This window comes from Macaca mulatta, chromosome 11 (assembly GCF_049350105.2).
Source record: "Macaca mulatta isolate MMU2019108-1 chromosome 11, T2T-MMU8v2.0, whole genome shotgun sequence".
NCBI lineage: Eukaryota > Metazoa > Chordata > Mammalia > Primates > Cercopithecidae > Macaca > Macaca mulatta.
In genome coordinates this window covers 63,314,693-63,342,610 of record NC_133416.1, presented here as the reverse complement: position 1 = coordinate 63,342,610, position 27,918 = coordinate 63,314,693, and the positions used below count along the sequence as shown (strand labels likewise).

Here is a 27,918-nt window from a genome sequence, read left to right as displayed (position 1 = left end):
AAAAAGAGGGAAGGGCTTCGCGTCTGGTAAGAGGGATCTCAGGAGAATGGCGCCCCCTCCAGGAAGAGTCCTTCTCCCCGGAGGCTCCCGCCGCCGCTGCCGGGTAGGCCACCAGGGTCGGCCCGCGCCTGGAGCTCCTCCGCCGCGCCCGGCCTGCCGGCAGGGGGCGCAGCGCGGACCGGGGCCGGCCCAGGCGGCGGGAGGCGGCGGCCGCGGCGGCGGGAGGCGGCGGGAGGCGGGCGGAGGAGGAGGCGGAGGAGGCGGGAGCTGAGCTGAGTGGGGCGGGCGGCGGCGGGGCCCGAGCCCGAGAAGATGGCGGTGCGGAAGAAGGACGGCGGCCCCAACGTGAAGTACTACGAGGCCGCGGACACCGTGACCCAGTTCGACAACGTGCGGCTGTGGCTCGGCAAGAACTACAAGAAGGTACGCGGGCCGGGCCGGGCCGCGCGGGGACCGGGGGCGGGACAAAGGGACCGCGGCCCTGCAGCTCCGGGATCCTGCCCACCCTCCAGGCGCCCCAGCCCCTCCCCTGCGGCCTTCGGAGCAGCCCCCCGCGCGCCCTCCCGCGCGCCCGCGCCCCTCCCCCAGCCTCCCTCTCCCCGCACCCCTAGCCTCCGAGCCTAGCCCCCGCCCCCACTGCTGCGCCCTCTGCCCCTTGTTTTTCTCTACTGCCCGGCAGGCCCCGGTGCCATTAGCCCACCTTCCCCTCAGCCATCGCCCTCCTGGCTCTTCTGGGAGAGGCGGCCGGCCGGGTGTGGACCGGGTGCCCAATGGGTTCCCCCGCAACCCGGAACGTGCCCGCCAGAGCTCCCCATGGAGCCGGGTACCGGTGGGGCTGAGGCCTCCCCGGTGCTTTGTGTATGTTCAGAGAGAGGATGGAAAGCAGGAGGGTAAACAGTCACAGAGCAAGTCGTTGGCTGCTCATCAGCTTGAAAAAGGTCCCCACCCAGGGATCACCTGTCTCCGCCGCTCATCCCCCACCTTCATCTAAGAGGCAACAGAATCTCTCAGGGAGCTGGGGTATAGGAGTTCCTGGGTAGCGACCCCTTCCAAAACCTTTCCTCGATTTTGCAGTGAAGTCACCCTGCAACCTAGCTTTGCAGTACCGTGGGTTTGGGGTCAAGAGGTTAGGGTGAGCGTTCTATCTCTAGCCCCTCACCCCGAAACCCCATAACTGGCGATCATAAGGTAGTGAACAAAGGGTTTAAGAATCCTTACCTGTCTTTTCTACTAGACCTCTTCGTGGTGTCGTCTTTGTCTCTAGGCCTGGTTTTCCCTGGAAATAGTCTGCCTCTCTTTTTCTCACTACCCTCAGAGAGGGGTTCTCTTTGTGGCTTTCTTTCAGCTCCCCATTTCTTCCTGCCGGCTTTGCAGCTCGTCAGAAGTGTGCTTAGTGGCTTAGGAGAACTTCCTACTGATCCTGATTATGAGCCTAGCCCTGCCCTTGGGGTCTCTCTGGGTGTCAGAATCTTGACAAATAGCTGCTATTTCTATGGCTTGTTTCTATGCCTGTGAGAGGCTCTTGCTTTGACCTTTTGCAGGGAGATCAAGCTAGGGGCTGAGCCTCCGGCCTTGGTGGGGATTGACAACTGTGACCTGGTTCAGCTTCCGTGCTCTTAGCTCTTTGTCATTTACCTTTCCCTTCACATATCTATCTCTCTTCACCTCTCACTGAGAGGCGCTGTCTTCTTTGTGATGAGGGGGGAGAAAACGGGTCAAAAGGTAAAAAGAAAGTCTCCTGGCTCAGGTTCAAATTATAATGGAAGGCTAGGATGCTACTAGGTAGCGAAGTGTGGAAATATTGAGGTAGAGCCAGGGTTACTTGTCTCGGATACAGTTTCCTCAGACAGGGTAGATGTTTTCTTGCTCTTCTCCATCAGGCTGGTGAGGCCCTTCCTGTCTAGGAGGGCTTATGAAGAACTTTATACCCAGTCTTCAGGAGCAAAATGCACAGGCTCACTCTCAGTCAGCTTGCCCTCCTTCACTTCCTTGTACCTTTTCTTGTTAGGCTACATTATAGGGGGAATCATGGCTTTACACAGAGTTCTCCTAAGAAATGTCTCTCTTAGAGCTCCAAAGGTATTGCTTCCATGATCTGAACTCTATAAACCTCCAGAATTTTAACAACCCTCAGTGCTGTTGGTTGAGGATGAGGTGCCAAGATAATAGGGTCCTGCAACTCTAATTTCAGAGTGTAGCTGAGGAAGAGTAGTAAGCTTCCCTGTTCTCCCCAACACTGGCCATCTGGGCTGGTGACAGCAGAATTTCAGCTTCCTGGTTGGGATGTCCAGAGCCTCCCTTTTGCCATTTTCTTTATAGAGACTAAATAGGGAGAAAGGCACTGTTTTCTTTGCTCCAGATACTTCCAGAGCCCCTGGGGGAGAAATGTGGAAGATAGTGGACAATTTATCTGAGATCTATTTTTCTTTCCTTTCCCTCTTTTCCGTTAGTATATACAAGCTGAACCACCCACCAACAAGTCCCTGTCTAGCCTGGTTGTACAGTTACTACAATTTCAGGAAGAAGTTTTTGGCAAACATGTCAGCAATGCACCGCTCACTAAACTGCCGGTGAGTGCAGAAGTAGGAGAGAGGGCGGGGGGTGGTGGTGGTGAGTCCACCAAACTGGAGAGTTGTATTTTAAAAAAAGATTCGTGAATTTTGTAATTTTTGAAATTTGGGTTATTTTCTACCATCCCTATCCCTGGTCAGGGCATTATTGGCTTGGCCTAGTCTCCAGTTTACCATTCTTTTTGTCTTAGTAATACTTTGTGCAACAAATTATTTCAGAGTGCCTGGGATCAGTCCACAAGTCTCTCATGGCATGGTTAAAAGCGGACTTGAGATTTGGATTTGTGTGGGCTTGTGTTCAAATCCTGGCTTTGCTACTTGATGGCTGTGTGATCTTGGGCAGCATTCATGAGTCTTGGTTCCTTCATCTCTAGATGGGATTAGTAAACCTACCTTGTAGGGTTTCTATAATGGCACCTGAGATAATCCAGTAAAGTGTTAGCACAAGGTGGTGCTTTCTGTATATTGGTTTCTTTCACTCCCCTCTTGCAGGCCACATGATGCAATGGCACAAGGGTTAAAGAATTTCAGCTTTGAGCTGGGTACGGTGGCTCACGCCTGTAATCCCAGCACTTTGGGAGGCCGAGGTGGGCGGATCACCTGAGGTCTGGAGTTGGAGACCAGCCTGACCAACATGGAGAAACCCCCCCTGTCTCTACTAAAAATACAAAATTAGCCAGATGTGGTGGTAGGCACCTGTAATCCCAGCTACTTGGGAGGCTGAGACAGGAGAATTGCTTGAACCTGGGAGGCAGAGGTTGCAGTTAGCCAAGATCGTGCCATTGCACTCCAGCCTGGGCAACAAGAGCAAAACTCCATCTGAAAAAAAAAGAGGGAGATCAGTTCAGCATGGGATTTTGTGAAAGGATTTTAAGTGATGATAGAATTTACAATAGAACCTTGACATGCTTCTTCCGTACCTTGATTTTGTAGATCAAATGTTTCCTAGATTTCAAAGCGGGAGGCTCCTTGTGCCACATTCTTGCAGCTGCCTACAAATTCAAGAGTGACCAGGGATGGTGAGATGATTCTCTCTATTCTTCTTACATTTAGTTTAGAGGAAATCCCTCCTTTTGATTCCCTGGGGTCTTTCTGGGGTAGAAATTCTTGTGAGTCTTTATTTTGCTGGGTCAGTAGACCTGACTTGTTAGGTCAGAAAAATGGTTGGGAGTCAGAGCCAAAACAGTCGCCAAGAGTGAGTGTGTACTCGAGTATCAGTGTGTGTTTTGTAGAGGAAAAGGGATTCTTAGGTTGGCGTCTGAAACCTTTTTTTGTCCCTTTGGAGTAAGCACAGAGAGTGATTCATGGAGTTGAGATCAGTGAACCTCAGATCCCAGGTGATTTTGGCAATAGCTGTAAGCAAGCTTGCCTCCTAATTTCCCATATTAAGAAGTCATGACTGGGCGCAGTGGCTCATGCCTGTAATCCCAACACTTTAGGAGGCCGAGGTGGTTGGATCATTTGAGGTCAGGAGTTCAAGACGAGCCTGGCCAACTTGGCGAAACCCCATCTCTACTAAAATACAAAAATGAGCTGGGCATGGTGGCGGGCACCTGTAATCTCAGCTACTTGGGAGGCTGAGGCCGGATAATGGCTTGTAAAGGGGAGGCAGAGGTTGCAGCTAGCCAAGATCACGCCAGTGCACTCCAGCCTGGGCAACAGAGCGAGACTCCCTCTCAAAACAACAACAACTACAAAAAAAAGGCTGGGTGTGGTGGCTCATGCCTGTAATCCCAGCACTTTGAGAGGCCAAGGCAGGTGGGTCACCTGAGGTCAGGAGTTCGAGACCAGCCTGACCAATATGGTGAAACCCTGTCTCCACTAAAAATACAAAAATTAGCCAAGCGAGGTGGTGTGTGCCTGTAGTCCCAGCTACTGGGGAGGCTGAGACAGGAGAATTGCTTGAACCTGAGAGGCAGAGGTTGCAGTGAGCCAGGATCACACCGCTGCACTCCAGCCTAGGTGACAGAGCAAGACTCCATCTCAAAAAACAAAAGTCACATGCCCTCACCTCATCTGCAGACCTGAGCTATACCACTCACTAGATTATTGCCTCTTCACAAGGCGGCGTTACGATTTCCAGAATCCATCACGCATGGACCGCAATGTGGAAATGTTTATGACCATCGAGAAGTCCTTGGTGCAGGTAATAGGCATATCCCCTATTTATCTCCCTTCCCTCAGTGAGAATCTAAAACACTCCTTTCCCGTGATCTCATTCTATTTCTTTTCTCCACAGAATAATTGCCTGTCTCGACCTAACATTTTTCTGTGCCCAGAAATTGAGCCCAAACTACTAGGGAAATTAAAGGACATTATCAAGAGACACCAGGTAAATGGTCTGATCAGGAGAGGTTTCAGAAACTCCATGACTCTTTTCCTGATGTTTTCTATACCAAGCAGCAGCCCTGAACTACCATGTTTTCTGCTTCAGAGGTGGCTCTGTCTACTGGGAAAAAGACTTGAGTTAAAGCCTTGAGTCTGGCCGGGCGCGGTGGCTCAAGCCTGTAATCCCAGCACTTTGGGAGGCCGAGACGGGCGGATCACGAGGTCAGGAGATCGAGACCATCCTGGCTAACACGGTGAAACCCCGTCTCTGCTAAAAAATACAAAAAACTAGCCGGGCGCGGTGGCGGGCGCCTGTAGTCCCAACTACTCGGGAGGCTGAGGCAGGAGAATGGCGTGAACCCGGGAGGCGGAGCTTGCAGTGAGCTGAGATCCAGCCACTGCACTCCAGCCTGGGCGGCAGAGCCAGACTCTGTCTCAAAAAAAAAAAAAAAAAAAAAAAAGCCTTGAGTCTGTCTTTTTCTGTCTACTTCTCCCATTTTTCAGTCCTGACAGGTTTGCATTACTGTTCCTAGAGACTTATGTTGGCCTGGGGAAAAATAGTATCCACTTCTATTGAGCTAGAGATTGCTTGATTTCAGATAAATGAAATCCCTGCTCTTTAGAACTTTATAATAATGAACAGATGTCATTGATAAGGACGTACAGTTGACTTTAAATTTCCCATGTGTAGATTATCTGTTCAGAGGATTATTTGTAGCAATTTTTAATTCTTTGACTTTTCTCCATTATTAGCACAATCCCAGCTGTTTCCCTCTGCCACTTAGCTGGTGTGTGCTTAGAGAATGCAAACTAACTTTAATACTATTATAAGCAAAATATGATTAGGAAGGCAGCTCTGTGGCTAAACCTTGAGTAATTCAGAGGGGACCGTAATTTACCTGCTTCTCCTTGTGCCATCTAGGGAACAGTCACTGAGGATAAGAACAATGCCTCCCATGTTGTGTATCCTGTCCCCGGGAATCTAGAAGAAGGTGAGACCTGGGTTTTCCTGGCCACTTGAGTGGATGGTTTGGACTAGGAGGCAGAGGACTAAGATCACCATTCAGTACCTGGGCTCCTCTTCTTTCAATCTTGAATCCTCCTTAAACCTTAAGTTCCTATTACCAAGTCCCCTGCTACAACAGGAGAGTGCATTAGTTAGGGCTTATGTACAGTATTTTTTTTGTGTCCCTCTTTAGCTTATATCTCTCCCTTCTCTTCCTCTATCCCCAGAGGAATGGGTACGACCAGTCATGAAGAGGGATAAGCAGGTTCTTCTGCACTGGGGCTACTATCCTGACAGGTGAGGATGGGTTCCTGGGGCAGGTTTAAGTATAAGAGCCAGACCCAGAAGCCCTGGAACATCTAGCAGAGCAAGAAGCCACTCGTTCAGAGTTATTTTTAGATCACTTAATTTGTTCTCCTCTCACCTATTAAGTGAACCTCAGTCTTGGGGGAGGTTTGGACTTAGTGAACAAGCCTTGGGCTAAAACAATTGAGGCTTTATGTATGAATTGATTATCCCCACATAATTTTTGATAAGTAAATGTTAGAAACAATCTAAATGTCTAACAGTAGGAAAATGTTTCAGTAAATTTGTATATCTACTCAGTGGGCTATTATGCAGCCTTTAAAGTGATATAAAATAACATGGACAATTTATAAGTGAATATTATTAATAGTTGCAAAAAGCAGCATGTAGGCCCGGCATGGTGGCTCACGCCTGTAGTCCCAGCATTTTGGGAGGACAAGGCAGGCGGATCACCTGAGGTTAGGAGTTCGAGACCAGCCTGGCCAACATGCTGAAACCCTGTGTCTAAAAATACAAAAAAAAAAATTAGCAGGGCATGGTGGCGCACGCCTGTAGTTTTAGCTACTGGGGGGGCTGAGAAGTAGTATAATCGCTTGAACCCGGGCAGCACAGGTTGCAGTGAGCCAAGATCACACTGCTGCACTCCAGCCTGGGCGACAGAGTGAGACTCTGTCTCAACAAAGCAAAACAAAAAATAGCACATAGGCTGGGTGCAGTGGCTAATGCCTATAATCCCAGCACTTGGGGAGGCTGAGGCGGGCAGATTACTTGAGCCCAGGAGTTTGAGACCAGCCTAGGCAACATGGTCAAACCCTGTCTTTACAAAAAAAAATACAGAAATTAGCTGGGCATGGTGGCACACACCTGTACTCCTAGCTACTTGGGGGACTGAGGTAGGAGGATTACTTGAGCCCAGGAGGTTGAGTCTGCATTGTGCCATGATTGCACCACTGCACTTTAACCTGGCCAACACAGCAAGACCGTGTCTCAAAAAAAAAAAAGTAGCGTGTAAAATATCATCTAGTATGATTATGATTATGTAAAAACAAAATTGTGGACCAGGCACAGTAGCTCACTCCTGTAATCCTAGCACTTTGGGAAGCCAAGGCAGGAGGATCACTAAAGCCTGGAAGTTCGAGACCAGCCTAGGCAGCAAAGTGAGACCCTGTCTCAACAAAAACAAAAACCCCGGCTGGACGCAGTGTCTCACGCCTGTAATCCCAGCACTTTGAGAGGCCGAGGTGGGTGGATCATGAGGTCAGGAGTTTGAGACCACCCTGGCCAAAATGGTGAAACCCCGTCTCTACTAAAAATATAAAAATTAGCCAGGTGTGGTGGCAGGCACCTGTAATCCCAGCTACTCAGGAGGCTGAGGCAGGAGAATCGCTTGAACCCGGGAGGCGGAGGTTGCAGTGAGCCGAGATTGCGCCACTGCACTCCAACCCGGGCGACAGAGCAAGAGCAAGACTCCGTATCGAAAAAACAAAACAAAAATTACTGTGAAAAAACATATATACATGTGTCAAGAGTAGTTATGTAAGGGTAATTCTTTTTGTTCTCTATTTTTGAAATGTTTCGTAATGTGCTTTTACTTCTTTATAATAAATAGAATACCAAAAAAAAAGCCAACCCAATACTTTCTGTAAATGGAAAGGATAAAAGATTTGCACTTCACTTTTCCACAATTCTATCCCATTGATTCTACTGTGTGCTCAATTTCCCATGGCAGTTATGACACATGGATCCCAGCGAGTGAAATTGAAGCATCTGTGGAAGATGCTCCAACTCCTGAGAAACCTAGGAAGGTGAGCTTTTCTTGTACCCCCTCTTCCCCAAAAAGAATGCCAGGAGCAGTCTACTCTTGGAAAGTGAAACAGAGGCTCGTGTGCCCTTGGGCTTTTTCTGTTAAGGGTCCCCAGACAGAGCTGTGGCTTCCAGGCTTCTCTGCAGCATGATCTGCCTTTGTACTTTAGATTCATGCAAAGTGGATCCTGGACACCGACACCTTCAATGAATGGATGAATGAGGAAGACTACGAAGTAAATGATGACAAAAACCCTGTCTCCCGCCGAAAGAAGATTTCAGCCAAGACATTGACAGATGAGGTGACAAATCCTGTTCTTTTTTCCTGGTGCCCTTAGCATAAGTCTCAGAACAAATCTTCATTGGGGATTGTAGGCTGACATTTGTCCCGATTCTCCATCCTATAGGTGAACAGCCCAGATTCAGATCGACGGGACAAGAAGGGGGGAAACTATAAGAAGAGGAAGCGCTCCCCCTCTCCTTCGCCAACCCCAGAAGCGAAGAAGAAAAATGCTAAGAAAGGGTGTGCCAGCCCCTAGCCTGCCCCCGAGTTCACCATTCTCTCCACATCATGTTGAAGGAAGGAAAGACAAATCCCTTCCTATAACCACCTGGCCCTGACCTGGGTGTGCCGTAAATACTGCAGGTGTCCTGAGAGGGAAGATGAGGAGATCTTTAGCTACTCAGTTGTTAGTTCTGGTCCTGGCGCCACTAGAAATTTAAAGAGAGCTTTATCAAATGAAAAGCCTTTGCCACTTCCGATTAGTCTGTAATTACTGGTTTCTGTTTGTACTCAGCTCTACCCTTGGAATTCTCTGTCACTTCCCTTCCCTTGAACTTCAACTTCCAGGGACTCCTTGTCCAAGGATGACTGAGTTCTCTTTCACTCTTTCCTTCCCAGTCCCTCAACACCTTATACTAAGTCAAAGCGTGGCCACAGAGAAGAGGAGCAAGAAGACCTCACAAAGGACATGGACGAGCCCTCACCAGTCCCCAATGTAGAAGAGGTGACACTTCCCAAAACAGGTACAGGCCAGGCTGAGCTCCTGGAATCCACCCCTACTCCCCATCCTGATTCTCCTTTGCCGAACCCCGAGTGAGCTGATTTCTCAGGTCCAGCTCCCAGTCTACAGGATCCACAATTTAGTTTTTACATAATCATAATCATACTAGATGATATTTTACACACTACTTTTTTTTTTTTTTTTTTTTGAGACGGAGTCTCGCTGTGTCATGAAGTCTGGGGTGCAGTGGCGTGATCTTGGCTCACTGCAAGCTCCGCTTCCTGGGTTCATGCCATTCTCCTGCCTCAGCCTCCTAAGCAGCTGGGACTACACGTACCCACCACCTCACCTGGCTAATTTTTTGTATTTTTAGTAGAGACGGGGTTTCACCATGTTAGCCAGGATGGTCTTGATCTCCTGACCTCATGATCCGCCCACTTCGGCCTCCCAAAGTGTTGGGATTACAGGCGTGAGCCACTGCACCCGGCCTGTACATGTACTATTAAGTCACTACTGTGGGAACGTTATAAAACACAAACATATCTAAAAAACTGAAAAATGTAAAAAATGATAAACATGAAGTATCCAGGCACGGTGGCTCACCCCTGTAATCCCAGCACTTTGGGAGGCCGAGGCAGGCAGATCATGAGGTCAGGAGATGGAGACCATCCTGGCTAACATGGTGAAACCCTGTCTTTACTAAAAATACAAAAATTAGCCAGGCGTGATAGCACACGCCTGTAATCCCAGCTACTTGGGAGGCTGAGGCAGGAGAATCACTTGAACCCGGGAGGCGGAGCTTGCAGTGAGCCAAGATCGCACCATTGCACTCCAGCCTGGGCGACAGAGCAAGACTCCGTCTCAAAAAAACAAAAAACAAAAACATGAAGAGAAATTCTGTATTCTCTCCCTGAGTTGCAGTGGATCATCTTTTGCATCCTATGTTAGAACCCCACTTTGGAGACCATTGCTCCACCAATGCTGGTTTACAGTCTGTATTCTATAGACTCACCCCAGGTATTCCAGACGTGTGTTTCAGGGGTAGGATTAGGGGTGCCACCAAGAAGAGTTCTGGCTTCCACCTCCTCATCAATCAGCTCTCCTCTCTCTGTTTGCTCCTGAGCATATGCATATGAATTCAGTTGAGGAAAGTATGCTTTCAAAAACGTTTAACACCTAACCATTCCTCCACAGAATGATTTGGTCAGATTCAGTATCAGACCATTAAAAGCTTACAGATACATAGATGGAGATAAAGACCTATCAAAGACAAGAATGATTAACGAATGTACATAGAGAAATAAGCTATTTTTTGGTTGGAGAAGTGGGGAAAGTAGCAAGCAAGTTTCAGGCCCTAGAATAATTGTGACTGGAGAGAATTACTATATTTTGCAATCAGATGAAGAAAATTTTTGGAGAAAGTAGGATCTCTGTAACTATTAGATTGAAGGCTTGAATTAGGCAAAATCTGTCTGATAAAATGACTCTCTGTTTTGGCAGTTAACACAAAGAAAGACTCAGAGTCGGCCCCAGTCAAAGGCGGCACCATGACTGACCTAGGTAAGACAGGACCCTCTTGGGCAAGGCAGTCAGAGCCAAGGGGAGGGGAGGGCTCAGCTGCTCCCTTTTCGCTAACCTGATGGGCTTTTTGTAGGGCTTTCTTGCCCCTCAGGAGGCTTCAGCTTTACATCTTGGTCTTTGTCTTTCAGATGAACAGGAAGATGAAAGCATGGAGACGACGGGCAAGGTGGAGCCAGTTTAGAGAGGCCCTATCTCTCTATGTGATTCTGATTTGTGATTATAGAGTTCATTCTGCCCAAACTTTTCAATGCCCAGACTTTACCCACCGTAGACTAATTCTAGCTGTTGTTCAAAACTCTGACCCTTTCAGAGTCCTGGGGCCCATGACTGCTCAGTCCCATCACCTATCTGTAGTGTCCACATTCCTGGGGGGTGGGAGAAGCAGAGGGTTGCTAGGGAGGAAACAGGAATGCTGAGTGTCCAGCAGCCTCCATACTTATAGGATGAGGATGAGAACAGTACGGGGAACAAGGGAGAGCAGACCAAGAATCCAGACCTGCATGAGGACAACGTGACTGAACAGACCCACCACATCATCATTCCCAGCTATGCTGCCTGGTTTGACTACAATAGGTATGGTTGTCCCCAACTTCGCACTGAGTCCTTATTTCCCTGCCTCCAGGGGTCAACAGGCTGTTCTTCTCCCTGCCTCCTCCAAATAAGTTATTTTTTCCTCAGCCAGATAGACCAGAGTACACTATAGTTTTAGGGGAGCTCCTGGTGTCCTTTTGAGTCTTACAGCCCTGTGGGATGTTCTCCCTAAGCTTCTAACTGCAGCAATTTCGAGCTTTTTTCCTTCTTTGCCTTCTAGACTTTTCCTCCCTTGGGGCCCCCATCCCTTCAACAGTGCCTTCTTCTGAAACCACTCTGGCTTCTCTTACAGCGTTCATGCCATTGAGCGGAGGGCTCTCCCCGAGTTCTTCAACGGCAAGAACAAGTCCAAGACTCCAGAGATGTAAGGAAATCTCAGCTCATGATTCTCTTTCTCCCTCCTGTCCCCCCATTCACCCTTCCTGATCCAGTAACATTCAGTTTAGCAAACATTTCTTGAGCTCCTTCCATGAGCCAGGCACTGTGCTAGGCTTACAAAGACACAATATCTGCCTTTAGGCAGCCCTGGCCTAGCATGTAGACACATGTTCTTTAGGATTTGCCTAAGGGTGCTATTAAGCATGTTCTGTATATAACAAGTACTTACTTCAATGCCTCAAATTCTTTTTAACAGGGTATAGAGCCTTTAAATCCATATTACTGATATTGTCTAAACTGCAGATATTCCTAGCACAAGTAATAGCTTTGATTAAAGTGTAAATTACTATTACCAGGCTGGTTCCTGAGAGTAGGTTTTCATAGAAAAACAAGAGAAGGAACTAATAGAAGACCAGTTTATATAAATTAAGGGATGGAGAGGGCTCTCTGGGAAAGAAGTGTAGGAGCCACAGTGGCTCACGACTGTAAATCATCCCAGCTACTTGGGACACTGAGACAGAAGGATTCCTTGAGGCCAGGAGTTCAAGAATAGTGTGAGCAACATTGCAGGACTCCCGTCTCTAAAGAAGTGAAAAAAAAAATTAGCTGGGCATGGTGGGGCATACCTGTGGTCCCAGCTACTTGAGAAGCTGAAATGGGAGGGTTGCTTGAGCCTAGGAGTTTGAGGCTACACTGAGCCATGATCACGCCACTGCACTCCAGCCTGACTGACACAGCAAGACCCCATATCTAAAAAAATGAATGAACAAGGCTGGGCACTGTGGCTCATGCCTATAATCCTAACACTTTGGGAGGCCGAGGCGGGTGGATCACAAGGTCAGGAGATCAAGACCATCCTGGCTAACGTGGTGAAACCCCGTCTCTATTAAAAATACCAAAAAAGACCAGGCGCAGTGGCTCATGCCTGCAATCCCAGCACTTTGGGAGGCGCAGGTGGGCAGATCACCTGAGGTGGGGAGTTCGAGACCAGCCTGACCAACCTGGAGAAACCCCATCTCTACTAAAAATACAAAACTAGCCTGGCATGGTGGCACATGCCTGTAATCCCAACTACTACAGAGGCTGAGGCAGGAGAATCGCTTGAACATGGGAGGCGGAAGTTGTGGTGAGCCGAGATCATGCCACTGCACTCCAGCCTGGCCAACAAGAGTGAAACTCTGTCTGGAAAAAAAAAAAAATAGCCGGGCATGGTGGCACGCATCTGTAGTCCCAGCTAGTCTGGAGGCTGAGGCAGGAGAATCGCTTGAACCTGGGAGGCAGAGGTTGCAGTGAGCCAAGATCACACCACTGCACTCCAGCCTGGGCGATAGAGCAAGACTCTGTCTCAGAAAAAAAAAAAAAGTTAATGAACAAATAAATAAAAGTATGGGTTTGGGGCTCGAAAGTCTTCATCTCCTTCAAGATTTTGCCTCAGGCCGGCTGAGCGTGGTGGCTCACACCTGTAATCCCAGCACTTTGGGAGGCCGAGGCAGGCTGATCATGAGGTCAGGAGATGGGAGACCATCCTGGCTAACACAGTGAAACCCTGTCTCTACTAAAAATACAAAAAAAATTAGCTGGGCATGGTGGCGGGCACCTGTAGTTCCAGCTACTTGGGAGGCTGAGGCAGGAGAATGGCGTGAACCCGGGAGGCAGAGCTTGCAGTGAGCTGAGATTCTGCCACTGCACTTCAGCCTGGGCAACAGAGCGAGACTCCGTCTCAAAAAAAAAAAAAAGATTTTGCCTCAGGCCAAACCTGCTTGGCTTTGGATAAGACGTGGCAATCTTCTTTGGTTAGGAATACTTGAAGATAACCACATTGATGAGGTGGGTGAGACTGAGAACTGAACAAGTTTTCTTCCTAGGTATTCCACAGCTTGCCTTCTCTGGTGGTCCCTCCATGTTTTTTCCTCATAGCTTGCTGTGGTTCTTTCTTCTTCTCTTCCTGGAGAAAGCAGTATGTGTGAAAAGAAAGTAGTGATCAGATGAAATGAATTCAACATGACATGCAGGCAGGGTTGGAGTAGGAACTGAACTCTTGGTATAAAATAGTAAATGATGGGCTCGGTGTGGTGGTTCACGCCTGTAATTCCAGCACTTTGGGAGGCCGAGGCGGGGCAGATCATGAGGTCAGGAGTTCGAGACCAGCCTGGCCAACATGGTAAAACCCCATCTCTACTAAAAATACAAAAATTAGCTGGGTGTGGTGGCACGCACCTGTAATCCCAGCTACTTGGGAGGCTGAGGCAGGAGAATCACTTGAGCCCAGTAGGTGGAAGTTGCAGTGAGCCGAGATCACGTCATTGCACTCCAGCCTGGGCAACAAGAGTGAAACTCCATCTCAGAAAAAAAAAATAGTAAATGATGATAATTGCCTACATCTGGGAGCTTAGTATCTCCCAGGCACTATCCTAAATGTCCAACATACATTGAGTAATTTAATCTTTATGTCAACGAAGGTTGATATCATCTTCAGTTGACAGATAGGGTACAGAGGAGTCAGGTCACCTGCATAAAGTCACAGAGCTAGTAAGTAAAACCAGGATCTGAATCCTTTAATCTGGCCCATGATCTGAAAGTTTACACTGTACCACGTAATAGCCGCCATTTTTTTTGAGCCCCTACAGTGCCCCAGGCACTGTACTAGTACTCTATAGACCTTTCATTCTCAACGGATGTTCCATTTTACAGATGAGGAAACTGAGGTTTAAAAAAATCGAAGTAAATTGCCAAGGTCCTCATGGTAGAACTGGGATTAGGTCTTTTCTTCAAAACATATGTTTTTTACCATATTATGCTAACTAGCTGTGTGCATGAATAAGGACTTCCTTATTAACATCTGAGTTTGGAAATGAGTACTTTTTCTTAACTTCTAATTCCTTGTTTAAAAATTGTATAAAATGGCCAGGCGCAGTGGCTTATGCCTGTAATCCCAGCACTTTGGGAGGCCGAGGCAGGAGGATCACCTGAGGTCAGGAGTTCAAGACCAGCCTGACCAACATGGAGAAAACCTGTCTCTACTAAAAATACAAAATTATCCCACCGTAGTGGCACATGCCTGTCATCTCAGCTACTGAGGAGGCTGAGGCAGGAGAATTGCTTGAACCCAGGAGGCGGAAGTGACTGTGAGCCAAGATCACGCCATTGCACTCCAGCCTGGGCAACAAGAGTGAAACTCCATCTCAAAAAAAAAAAAATTGTATGAAATATCCATAAGTATAGCCAAGGAGATAATTCATTTAAAGAAAACACCATCAAGGAAAACTAAGACCTATTTGAAACCCTTTCATCTAGCACATAGCAGGCACTCAGCGTATTGAGTCAAATAATCTACTTTTTTCCACCTTTATCATGCAGGAGAAGTCGTTAGCTCTCTTACCATTTTTTCCTTTAGCCCTTTAACAAACATTAATTTTTTTTCTTGTTTCTCTCTCTCTTCTAAGCTACCTGGCCTATCGAAACTTTATGATTGACACTTACCGACTGAACCCCCAAGAGTATCTTACCTCTACCGCCTGTCGCCGAAACCTAGCGGGTGATGTCTGTGCCATCATGAGGTGGGTCTTGTGGCTGAGGGGAAGGGGGTACATGAAGATGCCTGCCTATGGATGTGTTTTGACAACAGTAGAGATGCCAGCAAGGAACATAGAGGAGCAGGCAGAAAAAAACACCTCTAGAGAAAGGTGAAGTACAGGTTTGGGAATGAATGACTTGGGGGATTAGCAGTGGCATTCTCTGAAGTGTAGAATATAGGACAAAGGAGCACGTGTGTAATTGAAAGCTACTGGTTCAGGCCAGGTGTAGTGGCTCGTGCCTATAATCTAAACATTTTGGGAGACCAAGGTGGGAGGATCGCTGGAGGCCAGAAGTTCGAGACCAGCCTGGGCAAAATGGCGAAACCCCATCTCTACAGAAAATGCAAAAAAATTAGCTAGGCGTGGTCGCACGTGTCTATGGTCTTAGTGACTCAGGAGGCTGAGATGGGAGGATCACTGAGCCCTGGAGTGGAGGCTGCAGTGAGCGGTGATCACACCACTGCACTTCAGCCTCTCTCAGGGATAGAAAAAAAGAAAGAGAGGGAGAGGGAGGGAGTGGGGAGGGAGGAAGGGCAAAGAAAGAAAAGAAAAGAAAGAAACTGGTTCAGTTTTACTAGCTATTCAGGAAGAAATGTTCAGTAGGTAGGTGGATATAGAGATTGGCCCAGGCTGGAGATGTAGACTTGGGTGTCACTGGCATTTAGGTGGTAAATGAACAACTGGAGTAGGTAAAATTTCCTAAGGAGTACAATGAACAGAGGAAAAGGCTGGGGTTGGGTGGGGAGGGGGTTTATGCCCCAACTTCTACCCCCAGTTTTCCTCTTCCTCGTGCACCTTTCTGGCTATCCGTGTGACACTGTCTCTGCCTCTCTCCGCACAGGGTCCATGCCTTCCTAGAACAGTGGGGTCTTATTAACTACCAGGTGGATGCTGAGAGTCGACCAACCCCAATGGGGCCTCCGCCTACCTCTCACTTCCATGTCTTGGCTGACACACCATCAGGGCTGGTGCCTCTGCAGCCCAAGACCCCTCAGGTAGGGTGAGGTACTATGGGGATGGGGCGGGGTTGGGAAGATTGGGCTTCTTTGAACTTTTCTTTTTCTGGTTTTTAGGCTAATGGTTCAGGAGTGTTTTGAGGCTTCTTGCTTTTCCATGGGATGCAAAGGGCCACAGGAATCAGCCCCATGTGTTTAGCATCCTCTCTCAGCCTTTGTACCTAAGGCTGTAATTGCTGAGGGAGAAGAGATTATCCTTTTACTCAAGGAGCAGACAGGCTAATGTAGGGGATTCAATAGATAGAGAAAAATGGCTTAAAATTAACTTGCATGAAATTTTTAAACTTTGTCATCTTTGCCACATTTTTTCATTTTTGCCTCATAATTATCACCTTCTTTTTTTTTTTTTTTTCATTTCCACTTCATCCATTACAAAATTTAGGAAGAAGGTTATGTGGCTTGCCCAAGGTCACAGAGTACCAAATCTAGGATTAGAACGTAATTGTCCAGCTCCTAAGAGAACCTGTAAAGATAATGTGAATATATATGGATATCATGCCAATGACATGTCTTACTAATCATGAAGGGAACATGGAACAGTGGCATGAGTGCCCCCAGAGCTTGCGGGCCGCCCAGCATTTGGTCTTGAGGCCTCCAGGGCCTTGACCTGGTCATTTCCTGCCCAGCCTCCATGACGCCAAGCTCTGTCCCCCAGGGCCGCCAGGTTGATGCTGATACCAAGGCTGGGCGAAAGGGCAAAGAGCTGGATGACCTGGTGCCAGAGACGGCTAAGGGCAAGCCAGAGCTGGTAGGTGGGGTGCAGACCCTGCTGGGCTGCTCATTTGCCCCTTTATTGGGGGGCCCCTGCCCGGGAAGAAGAGACATGAGAGCAGAGGAACTACAGCAGTAAGGGAGGAAGTCCCACCCAGGGGTGTCCCTGGCTTTGGGAAAGAAGCTCCTTCTGTCTGTTTTTTCTCTCTGTCAGCCCCTGGCTCCCAGTGGTCACTTGTACTCACCTCTTTCTTTCCCTCCACAAATAGCAGACCTCTGCTTCCCAACAAATGCTCAACTTTCCTGACAAAGGCAAAGAGAAACCAACAGACATGCAAAACTTTGGGCTGCGCACAGACATGTACACAAAAAAGAATGTTCCCTCCAAGGTAGGAGGTGGGGGCCGACTTTAGGGGTAGAGAATGTTCACTCCTCAGAGGTCACAGGCTCCTCTCTTCTGACCTGCCTGTGTTTCCCCTGCAGAGCAAAGCTGCAGCCAGTGCCACTCGTGAGTGGACAGAACAGGAAACCCTGCTTCTCCTGGAGGTAATTGGGGCAAAGAAAAGAGTTTTTCTCTGGAAACAGAAGTGGGCTCCGTGTAGAGGCTCACACCTGTAATCCCAGCACTTTGAGAGGCCAAGGCAGGAGGATCGCTTGAGCCCAGGAGTTCGAGACGAGCCTGGACAACATAGTGAGACTCTGCCTTTATGAAAAATTTAAAAAATTAGCCAGGTGTGGTGGCACACACCTGTGGTCCCAGCTACTCAGGAGGCTAAGTGGGAGGCTTGCCCAGGAGGTCAAGGCTCCAGTGAGCTGTGATCATACCACTGCACTCCAGCATGGGTGACAGAGTGAGACAAGACCCTGTTTCAAAAAACAAACAAACAAAAAAAGAAAACAGACATGTTGAAGTTGCTGGCCACACTTGTGAGTGAGGAGAGATCGTGGAGTTTGGCATGAGCAGAGCATGATCTTGCCCTGTCTCTCCCGTTCCCAATGCCTGTTGCACCTGCCCCAGGGACCAGCTCCAGGCTGGGGATTTGGGCCATTTCATTAACTTCATATCCTTTCTTAGTGCTACTTCAAGATCCCTCTTGGACCTAGCAGAGTACACAAATACCAGAACATAGAGAGCTTTGAAACCAGCTGCCCTTAGTAGGATGGGGGGAGTCGGCCTTCGAGAAAAGTGGCTAAGTAAGCGGAGTTATGTCTCCACCACTACCACCAGGCACTGGAAATGTACAAAGATGACTGGAACAAAGTGTCCGAGCATGTGGGAAGCCGCACACAGGACGAGTGCATCTTGCATTTTCTTCGTCTTCCCATTGAAGACCCATACCTGGAGGACTCAGAGGCCTCCCTAGGCCCCCTGGCCTACCAACCCATCCCCTTCAGTCAGTCGGGCAACCCTGTTATGAGCACTGTTGCCTTCTTGGCCTCTGTCGTCGATCCCCGAGTCGCCTCTGCTGCTGCAAAGTCAGCCCTAGGTAATGGGGGTGGGCGGTTCCACCTGGCCTTCTTAGTTTGCTTTTGAAGGGCTAGTTACTCAGACTGTGAATCCTCTCAAGTTTGGCTGCCCTGCTGTCCTTGTCTGTGCAGGCCTCAGCTCGGGCATCTGTCTAGGCTCCATACTGGCTTAGATAAAGACATGGGCTTGTGAGTAAGCTTTTGCAGGGATTGCCAGAACTGTCCCCCTGCGCCACTCCCAGCCTCATCCTTTCTGGGTCTTACAGAGGAGTTCTCCAAAATGAAGGAAGAGGTACCCACGGCCTTGGTGGAGGCCCATGTTCGGAAAGTGGAAGAAGCAGCCAAAGTAACAGGCAAGGCGGACCCTGCCTTCGGTCTGGAAAGCAGTGGCATTGCAGGAACCACCTCTGATGAGCCTGAGCGGATTGGTAAGGCCAGGCAGGTTCCCACATTTCTTGCCTTTCACAAGAGCCGGAGCCACCTGGCCTCCCTGTGCCATTTCTGCCTCAAGTTGGCATCAGAGCACAACATGAATGAGAAAATCGGTAGGGTTTTTATTTTCCCCATGAGCTTACCTCAGGGGCTCTGGACCTCTACTGGCCCTCTCATGAAGATTTTGGGTAGAAAAATCTTGGCCTGTAGAAGGGGCTATTAGAAAAGTCTTGTGAAGGCTGGGCGCGATGGCTCACGCCTATAATCCCAGCACTTTGAGAGGCTGAGGCGGGTGGATCATGAGGTCAGGAGTTCAAGACCAGCCTGGCTAAGATGCTGAAACCCCGTCTGTACTAAAGATACAAAAATTAGCTGGGCATGGTGGCGCGCACCTGTAATCCCAGCTATTTCGGAGGCTGAGGCAGGACAATAGCTTAAACCTGGGTGCCAGAGGTTGCAGTGAGCCAAGATCAAGGCCACTGCACTCCAGTCTGGGCAACAAAGCAAGACTTCGTCTCAAAAAGGAAAAAGTCTTGTGAAGGCTGGGCGCAGTGGCTCATGCCTGTAATCCCAGTACTTTGGGAGGCTGAGGTGGGCAGATCATTTGAGCCCAGGAGTTTGAAACCAGTCTGGGCAACGTGGCTAAATCCCGTCTCTACAAAAAAATACCAAAAAAATTAGCCAGGCGTGGTGGCATGTGCCTGTAGCCTCAGGTACACAGGAGGCTGAGGTGAGAGAACTACTTGAGCCCAGGAAGTCAAGGCTGCAGTGAACCATGATTGTGCTACTGCACTCCAGCCTGGGCGACAGAGTGAGACCCTGTCTCAAAAGAAAAAAGACAGGTGTTATGGAGAAGCTGGGTGCAGAGGCTCACACTGTAGTCCAAGCTGGTCAGGAGGCTGAGGTGGGAGGATTGCGTGGGCCCAGGAGTTTGAGACCAACCTGGGCAACACAGCAAGAACCTGTCTCTAAAAAAAAGAAGAGTGTTAGACACAGACGACTGTGTATTAGACATTTCCTGTTTTCCTTTTCCCATGGGCCCAGAGGAGAGCGGGAATGACGAGGCTCGGGTGGAAGGCCAGGCCACAGATGAGAAGAAGGAGCCCAAGGTACGGAGGGATTGCTGGGAGCTGCAGGGGCTGTGTGCAGCACTGTGGTGATGGGGGAATTGGCCTTGTTCAGCTTAGGTGGGCAAGGGCTGGTTTTGGACGGGGTTGTCTCCTAGAATGAAATCACCTCCGAAGTAAGAGGAATAAATTTAGTTCCCTGTCTGGCTCCTCTGTGTGAGAACTAATCACCCCAATCCCTGATAACTCTCCTTTTCTATCACTGGAATTTCAGGAACCCCGAGAAGGAGGGGGTGCCATAGAGGAGGAAGCAAAGGAGAAAACCAGCGAGGCTCCCAAGAAGGATGAGGAGAAAGGGAAAGAAGGTGACAGTGAGAAGGAGTCTGAGAAGAGTGATGGAGACCCGATAGGTGAGCCTCCCACAAGGGTAGGTGGGGGTGCAGGGAAGAGAGGTGAAACTGTGGGGCTAACTTAACCCTTGTCCTGGCCCAGTCGATCCGGAGAAGGAGAAGGAGCCAAAGGAAGGGCAGGAGGAAGTGCTGAAGGAAGTGGTGGAGTCTGAGGGGGAAAGGAAGACAAAGGTGGAGCGGGACATTGGCGAGGGCAACCTCTCCACCGCCGCTGCTGCCGCCCTGGCTGCTGCCGCAGTGAAAGCCAAGGTGAGGCCAGACCTTGAAGACCTCAGGGAAGAAAATGCCCACTTCTCTAATCTCATGTTACTTAGAGGAAATCCTTCCTCACTCACACCTTAAATAATGCTGACCTATTTATTTTTAATTTTTAATCTCTGGAGGAGGTAAAGTTAGTCATCCCTTCTCTAAGCTTTAAAAAAATATGTCACCATTGGGCCTGTTTTCAACCCTGTCGGTATTTGACTCCGTGTTACCCTTTGCCACAGTATCTCCATGTTTTTATTGAGACAGAGTCTTGCTCTATCAGATCTCGCTCACTGCAGCCTCCACCTCCCAGGTTCAAGTGATTCTCCTGCCTTTGCCTCCCGAGTAGCTGGGATTACAGGCGCACAACACCATGCCCGGCTAACTCTTTGTATTTTTAGTAGAGACGGGGTTTCGCCATGTTGACCAGGCTGGTCTTGAACTCCTGACCTCAGGTGATCCACCCGCCTTGGCATCCCAAATTGCTGGAATTACAGGTGTGAGCCACCACGCCCAACCTCCATGTTCTTTTATTTATTTATTTATTTATTTATTTATTTATTTATTGAGATGGAGTCTCACTCTGTTGTCCAGGCTGGAGTGCAGTGGCACAATCTCGGCTCACTGCAGCCTCCACCTCCTGGGTTCAAGCGATTCTCCCACCTCAGCCTCCCGAGTAGCTGGGATTACAGGCACTTGCCACCATGCCTGGTTAATTTTTGTATTTTTAGTAGAGACGGGGTTTCACCCTGTTGCCCCAGGCTGGTCTCGAACTCCTAGACTCAAGGGATCTGCTTGTCTCAGCATCCCAAAGTGCTGGGATTACAGGCTTGAGACACACCACGCCTGGCCAAAATAATTTAATTTTTTAAAAAGGCTGGCCGCAGTGGCTCACACGTGTAAGTAATCCCAGGACTTTGGGAGGCTGAGGCAGGTGGATCACCTGAGGTTGGAAGTTTGAGACCAGCCTGGCCAACATGGTGAAACCCTGTCTCTACTAAAAACACAGAAATTAGCTGGCGTGGTGGCGCATGTCTGTAATCCCAGCTACTAGGGAGGCTAAAGCACGAGAATTGCTTGAACCCATGAGGTGGAGGTTACAGTGAGCTGAGATCATGCCACTGCACTCCAGCCTGGGCAACTGTCTCAAAACAGTGAGACTGTCTCAAAAAAAAAAAGACACGGTGGCTCACACCTATGATCCCAGCACAAAAAAGTCAAGCCCTTTCACCATGAGTTGTTACCACGGCAAGTTTGTTCTTATACCTGCCAGCATCCACCCTACCTTTCTTCTGTATTGTCTTCAGTTGGTCCTCCCACTGATGTGTTGTCTCATTCCTCCTTCCCTAGCACTTGGCTGCTGTTGAGGAAAGGAAGATCAAATCTTTGGTGGCCCTGCTGGTGGAGACCCAGATGAAAAAGTTGGAGATCAAACTTCGGCACTTTGAGGAGCTGGAGACTATCATGGACCGGGAGCGAGAAGCAGTGAGTAGCAGGAGCCCTGGAACCCTGCTGTGCTGTGCCTCAGTTTAAAATCAGAGGGGCGTGTGTGTGTGTGTGTGTGTGTGTGCGTGCGCGTGTTTCAGTGAAAGAGAGATAAGCAACAGTTGGGAAAGCCTGAGACTGACAGGGCTTCAAAGCAGAGCAGGGCAGGAACAGGGCAGGAGTAGGGCAGCCAGTTAAGGACAGTTAAGTGGTCTCACAAGTGAAGTCTGGGGACTGAGGTCCCACAGAAGGTCAGCTCCATGAGGCAGGGACTCTAGTTGGTTGTTTTGATTGCTGTATCACCAGGTCCTTGAGCAGTGCTTGACCCATAGTAGACTCAAATAGTGATTGAGTAAATGGGCTTAAGGAATGATGAGAGAGAGGGTTAGGGTCTCAGATCCAGGAGGTACACTTGGAAAGGGAATGGAACAGACACAGTGTTGAACCATTTTGTCTTTGGAGGACATAAGAAGAAACAGACAATAGGGACCAGGCATAGTGGCCCACATCTGTAATCCCAGTACTTTGGTAGGCTGAGGCAGAGGATCACTTGAGCCCCCCCAGGAGTTCAAGACCAGCCTCGGTAACATAGTGATATCCCTGTCTTGACAATTTATTTTATTTATTTATTTATTTATTTATTTGAGACAAGAGTTTCGCTCTTGTTGCTCAGGCTGGAGTGCAATGGTGTGATCTTGGCTCACCACAACCTCTACCTCCTGGGTTCAAGCGATTCTCCTGCCTCAGCCTCCCCAGTAGCTGGGATTACAGGCATGCGCCACCACGCCCAGCTAATTTTGTATTTTTAATAGAGATGGGGTTTCTTCATGTTAGTCAGGCTGGTCTCGAACTCCCAATCTCAGGTGGTCGGCCCACCTCTGCTTCCCAAAGTGCTGGATTACAGGTGTGAGTCACCATGCCTTTTTTTTTTTTTGAGATGGAGTCTCACTCTTTCGCCCAGGCTGGAGTACAGTGGTGCAATCACAGCTTACTGCAACCTCCGCCTCCTGGGTTCAAGCAATTCTCCTGCCTCAGCCTCCTGAGTAGCTGGGATTACAGGTGTATGCCACCATGCCCAGCTAATTTTTGTATTTTTAGTAGAGACAGGGTTTCGCCATGTTGGCCAGGCTGGTCTCAAACTCAACCTCAGGTGATCCGCCTGCCTCAGCCTCCCAAAGCGCTGGGATTACAGGCAAGAGCCACTGTGCCCAGACCAAAAAATTTTTTAAAATAAACAAATTAGCCGGGCATGGTGATGCGAGCCTGTGGTCCCAGCTACTCAGCAAGCAGAGGTGGGAAGATCGTTTGAGCCCAGGAGGTCAAGGCTGCACTGAGCCATGTTTGCACCATTGCACTCCAGCCTGGTTGACAGAGTGAGACCCTATCTCAAAAAAAAAAAAAAGAATAAAAAGAAATAAAAGATAGGGATCTCAGAGAACTTAAGGTTTAATGGGAGACATCAAATGAATATACAATATGGAGACATCAGAAACAGTTAAGAAGGTTTAAAGTATCTGACAGGTTCACGTTAAGAGATTGCACATCGGCCGGGCATGGTGGCTCATGCCTGTAATTCCAGCACTTTGGGAGGCTGAGGCAGGTGGATCACAAGGTCAGGAGATCGAGACCATCCTGGCTAACACAGTGAAACCCTGTCTCTACTAAAGAATAAAAAATACAAAAAATTAGTTTGGCATGCTGGTGCGCACCTGTAATCGCAGCTACTCGGGAGGCCGAGGCAGGAGAATTGCTTGAACCAGGTAGGCGGAGGTTGCAGTGAGATCACACCACTGTACTCCAGCCCGGGCGACAGAGTGAGACTCAGTCTCAAAAAAAAAAAAAAAGAGAGATTGCACATCAAGTTTCTAAGTCCTGAGATCATAAAATAAAGCTAAAGTTCAGAGGCAAATGAATTGATCTGGAATAGCTTCCTAAGAACAGTGAGTTTTTAGTGAATTTTGAAGTAAGAAAAGAACTTGAGTTGACAAAAGGAACTGGAAGCATTTTCCAAAACAAGGTAATGGCAAGTTCAGAGCTTTGTAGCTGAAGTGAACTGGGACCAGGTTAAAGTCATTGCAGTAAGAAACCATATGGGCACCCAGGAGACATAAAGGTCATGGGAATTTGCACGAAGTGGGGTGGGGAGGACAGAGGAGGCACAAGCGCAAGATGTAGATTTTGGGAACCTTCTGATTGAGAGGCAGGATCTTTCAGAAGAAGACAAAGCAGGGGTCAAGGCATTTGCCTTTGGGACCTGCTGAAAACTGGATAACAATACACAATTGGCACTGGCAGCTGGAGTATCAGAGGCAGCAGCTCCTGGCCGACAGACAAGCCTTCCACATGGAGCAGCTGAAGTATGCGGAGATGAGGGCTCGGCAGCAGCACTTCCAACAGATGCACCAACAGCAGCAGCAGCCACCGCCAGCCCTGCCCCCAGGCTCCCAGCCTATCCCCCCGACAGGGGCTGCTGGGCCACCCGCAGTCCATGGCTTGGCTGTGGCTCCAGCCTCTGTAGTCCCTGCTCCTGCTGGCAGTGGGGCCCCTCCAGGAAGCTTGGGCCCTTCTGAACAGATTGGGCAGGCAGGGTCAACTGCAGGGCCACAGCAGCAGCAACCAGCTGGAGCCCCCCAGCCTGGGGCAGTCCCACCAGGGGTTCCCCCCCCTGGACCCCATGGTAAGTGTCATGTTCCAGAACTTTTGTTGACTAGAAGAATCCAGGTGAATGTCCCAGTTCCCCTCAAAGGGAATACAAGATGAGTCTGGAGATGAGGTTAGCCTCAATTTCTATAGATGGGCCCATCTCTCTTAGGCCCCTAAACCAGCAGGAATCCTTCCCCAAACTCGAGAGCTTTGGAATTTTGTTCACTTACTCTAGTGTCAGAAAAAGGGAAGACAGAGCCAAGGAATGGCTAGATTATCCTTGTTTGTAAAAGTGAGTTATTCTTTGGGAGGCAGAGGCGGGTGGATCACGAGGTCAAGAGATCAAGACCATCCTGGCCAACATGGTAAAACCCCATCTCTACTAAAAATACAAAAATTAGCTGGGTATGGTGGCGGGCGCATGTAGTACCAGCTACTCTGGAGGCTGAGGCAGGAGATTGCTTAAACCTGGGAGGTGGAGGTTGTAGTGAGCCAAGATCGTGCCACTGCACTCCAGCCTGGCGACAGAGTGAAACTCCGTCTAAAAGAAAAATAAAAAAGAAAAGAGTTGTTAAGCAACATTTTATACCTAACTTTCTCCATCTCTCATCTTTATTCTTAGGCCCCTCACCGTTCCCCAACCAACAAACTCCTCCCTCAATGATGCCAGGGGCAGTGCCAGGCAGCGGGCACCCAGGCGTGGCGGGTAATGCTCCTTTGGGTTTGCCTTTTGGCATGCCGCCTCCTCCTCCTCCTCCTGCTCCATCCATCATCCCATTTGGTAGTCTAGCTGACTCCATCAGTATTAACCTCCCCCCTCCTCCTAACCTGCATGGGCATCACCACCATCTCCCGTTCGCCCCGGGCACTCTCCCCCCACCTAACCTGCCTGTGTCCATGGCGAACCCTCTACATCCTAACCTGCCGGCGACCACCACCATGCCATCTTCCTTGCCTCTCGGGCCGGGGCTCGGATCCGCCGCAGCCCAAAGCCCTGCCATTGTGGCAGCTGTTCAGGGCAACCTCCTGCCCAGTGCCAGCCCACTGCCAGGTGAGAAGGGGCCAAGAGGGGAGAAGGGTGAGGGAGAGGGGTCCACATGGAGGGAGGGTGAGCGGGCAGGTGGGGGAAGAGGTCAGGTACTAGACTTTCCACAGTCTTTTTTGAACACTCTGGTAAAATTAGAATACAGGAGGAAAGGCCTCTCTGGCTGTCCTCCACCAGTCCCCAGCCTGGCAGCTGCCACCTTTGGGATGGTATTGGGGCCTTTCACTGGTGGGTCATGGAGCAATCCTGTGGCAGAGAGCATCAGTTGTAAACTTGAAAAGCAGCTGTTTGCATGATGATTGTCATCCCTTTGCTTATTCCTATCACGTTCAGATGCCCTATTTAGAGAGTCTCCTTTCTATCAGTTTTTCTCAGTATGAGGTAGAAGAGGGTGTTGGGAACAGAAGTTGAACATTGTGGGTACCTCATTCATCCACCCAACCACTGCATGCCATGCCCGGTTCTGTCTGTATTGGTCTGGGTCTGGAGCCCTCTCTCCTGCGCAATCTAACTGATTCATCTTACTTTTCTCCACAGACCCAGGCACCCCCCTGCCTCCAGACCCCACAGCCCCGAGCCCAGGCACGGTCACCCCTGTGCCACCTCCACAGTGAGGAGCCAGCCAGACATCTCTCCCCCTCACCCCCTCTGGAGATCACGGTTCCAGGAACAGCCCTTCCCCCACCACTGGGACCCTCCCCAGCCTGGAGAGTTCATCACTACGTAAGGAAAGCTCCTTCCGCCCCTCCAAAGCCCTCACCATGCCTAACAGAGGCATGCATTTTTATATCAGATTATTCAAGGACTTCTGTTTAAAAGATGTTTCTAATGTCTGGGAGAGAGGATAGGATGGGAATGCTGCCCTAAAGGAAGGGCTGGTGAAAGGTGTTTATACAAGGTTCTATTAACCACTTCTAAGGGTACACCTCCCTCCAAACTACTGCATTTTCTATGGATTAAAAAAAAAAAAAAAGTAGATTTTAAAAAGCCACATTGGAGCTCCCTTCTACCCACTAAAAAATAACCAATTTTTACATTTTTTGAGGGGGAGTGAGTTTTAGGAAAGGGGAATTAAAATTCCAGGGAGAGCTCTGGGGATAGAACAGGGTGCAGATTCTGTCTCTCCCCAAGCCCCTTTTTAGTGACTGAGTCAAGGCCCCAGCTCCCCTAGCCCACCCTACACTGAGCTTATTCGAGTTTATTCGTACTAATGATCCCTCCTGCGGCTTCCTCATTGTTGCTGTTTTAGGCCACCCCAGCTCAGCCAATGATTCCTTTCCCTCTGAATGTCAGTTTTGTTTTTAAAAGTCACCTGCTTAGTTGATGTCAGCGTATGTGTATTTGGTGGGGAAAACCTAATTTCGGGGATTTCTGTGGTAGGTAATAGAAGAAAGGGCAGTGGGGGCTGTTCTCCTTCCTTCCCTGGGCTGTATCCATGGACTCCTGGAAGGCGCAGAGAAGGGAGCTGTAAGAGGATGCGAAGTTTTAAAACCTGAAATTGTTTTTTAAAGCACTTAAGCACCTCCTTATTATGACTTGGTGGGTCACCCCTTAGCCTCCTCCCTCTCCCACCAAGACTGTGAGAACTTCAGCTGATAGCTGGGGGCTCCCCAGATGAGGATGCAGGGATTTGGGAGCAGTGGAAGAGGGTGCCCAACCTTGGGCTGGACCAACCCTTGGCTCGGAGCTCAACTCTGCTTCCTGCATTCCTGCTCCACGTCCCAGCTCCTCCCCTGTGACTGGAAGGCAGGTGTGCCTCCAGGCTCTGCACTGGTTCTTCTTGGTTCCTTCCACCAGGCCCTTTGTTCCTCATGTCCCCGTGTTTCTCTCCCTCTGCGTCTTAGCACCTTTCTTCTGTTCAAAGTTTTCTGTAAATTTTCTTTTTTTTTTTTTTTTTTTTTTTTTTTTATAAATTAATTTGCTTTCAGTTCCATCTTGTGGGTGCATTCTGTGTTCTTCTTACCTGTGGCTGTCAGGCAGGGGGACTGGGATTGGAGCAGCTTTCCTGGAGTCCTTCACAGCGGCGTTTACCCGGGCCGCAGAGACATTATGCAAGCCACAGGGCCTAGACACTGCGCCTCCCCACAAAACACGAACAGCAGCACAGATGTCAAGACTGTGTGCTGGTATAGGAGCAGAGGCTCTCACCTGCCCTAAAAGCTGTTTAAGACTTGGAAGGACATTCCCACAATAATGGAATTTTGTATCTTTATCCCTTCAGAAGTAGTGGTTTCACTCCTTCCCTTATTAGGGA

General features: G+C 49.1%; 1 protein-coding gene across 12 annotated transcripts; it reads left to right on the top strand.

Moving 5' to 3' along the window:
- The first annotated feature begins 300 nt into the window (after positions 1-300).
- SMARCC2 (SWI/SNF related, matrix associated, actin dependent regulator of chromatin subfamily c member 2) lies at positions 301-27,597 on the top strand. Of its 12 annotated transcripts, none has more exons than XM_015151975.3 (30): positions 301-423; positions 2,451-2,570; positions 3,504-3,589; positions 4,635-4,716; positions 4,810-4,902; positions 5,821-5,890; positions 6,132-6,201; positions 7,940-8,015; positions 8,184-8,315; positions 8,421-8,536; positions 8,915-9,039; positions 10,518-10,577; positions 10,727-10,764; positions 11,041-11,171; positions 11,482-11,553; positions 15,011-15,124; positions 15,984-16,137; positions 16,814-16,906; positions 17,142-17,258; positions 17,353-17,415; positions 18,098-18,356; positions 18,603-18,764; positions 19,813-19,877; positions 20,110-20,245; positions 20,328-20,494; positions 21,842-21,976; positions 24,272-24,653; positions 25,242-25,325; positions 25,605-25,670; positions 26,202-27,597. In XM_015151975.3, the coding sequence occupies exons 1-30, from the start codon at positions 313-315 to the stop codon at positions 26,276-26,278; spliced, it is 3,456 nt and encodes a 1,151-aa protein (XP_015007461.1). In that variant the 5' UTR covers positions 301-312; the 3' UTR covers positions 26,279-27,597. The 12 variants fall into 12 exon arrangements, with proteins under 12 accessions (XP_015007461.1, XP_015007460.1, XP_077810626.1 ...); XM_015151974.3 differs by having other exon boundaries at positions 17,139-17,258; XM_077954500.1 differs by lacking the exon at positions 16,814-16,906.
- The last annotated feature ends 321 nt before the right edge of the window (positions 27,598-27,918 follow it).

What these genes read in the sequence shown, in the direction of transcription:
- SMARCC2 (XM_015151969.3), top strand. Translation starts at nt 313, where the DNA reads ATGGCGGTGCGGAAGAAGGACGGCGGCCCCAACGTGAAGTACTACGAG. An exon ending in CACCGCTCACTAAACTGCCG is followed by an intron (nt 2,571 to 3,503) that starts GTGAGTGCAGAA and finishes TTGATTTTGTAG; the next exon opens with ATCAAATGTTTCCTAGATTT. An exon ending in TGGGGCTACTATCCTGACAG is followed by an intron (nt 6,202 to 7,939) that starts GTGAGGATGGGT and finishes TTCCCATGGCAG; the next exon opens with TTATGACACATGGATCCCAG.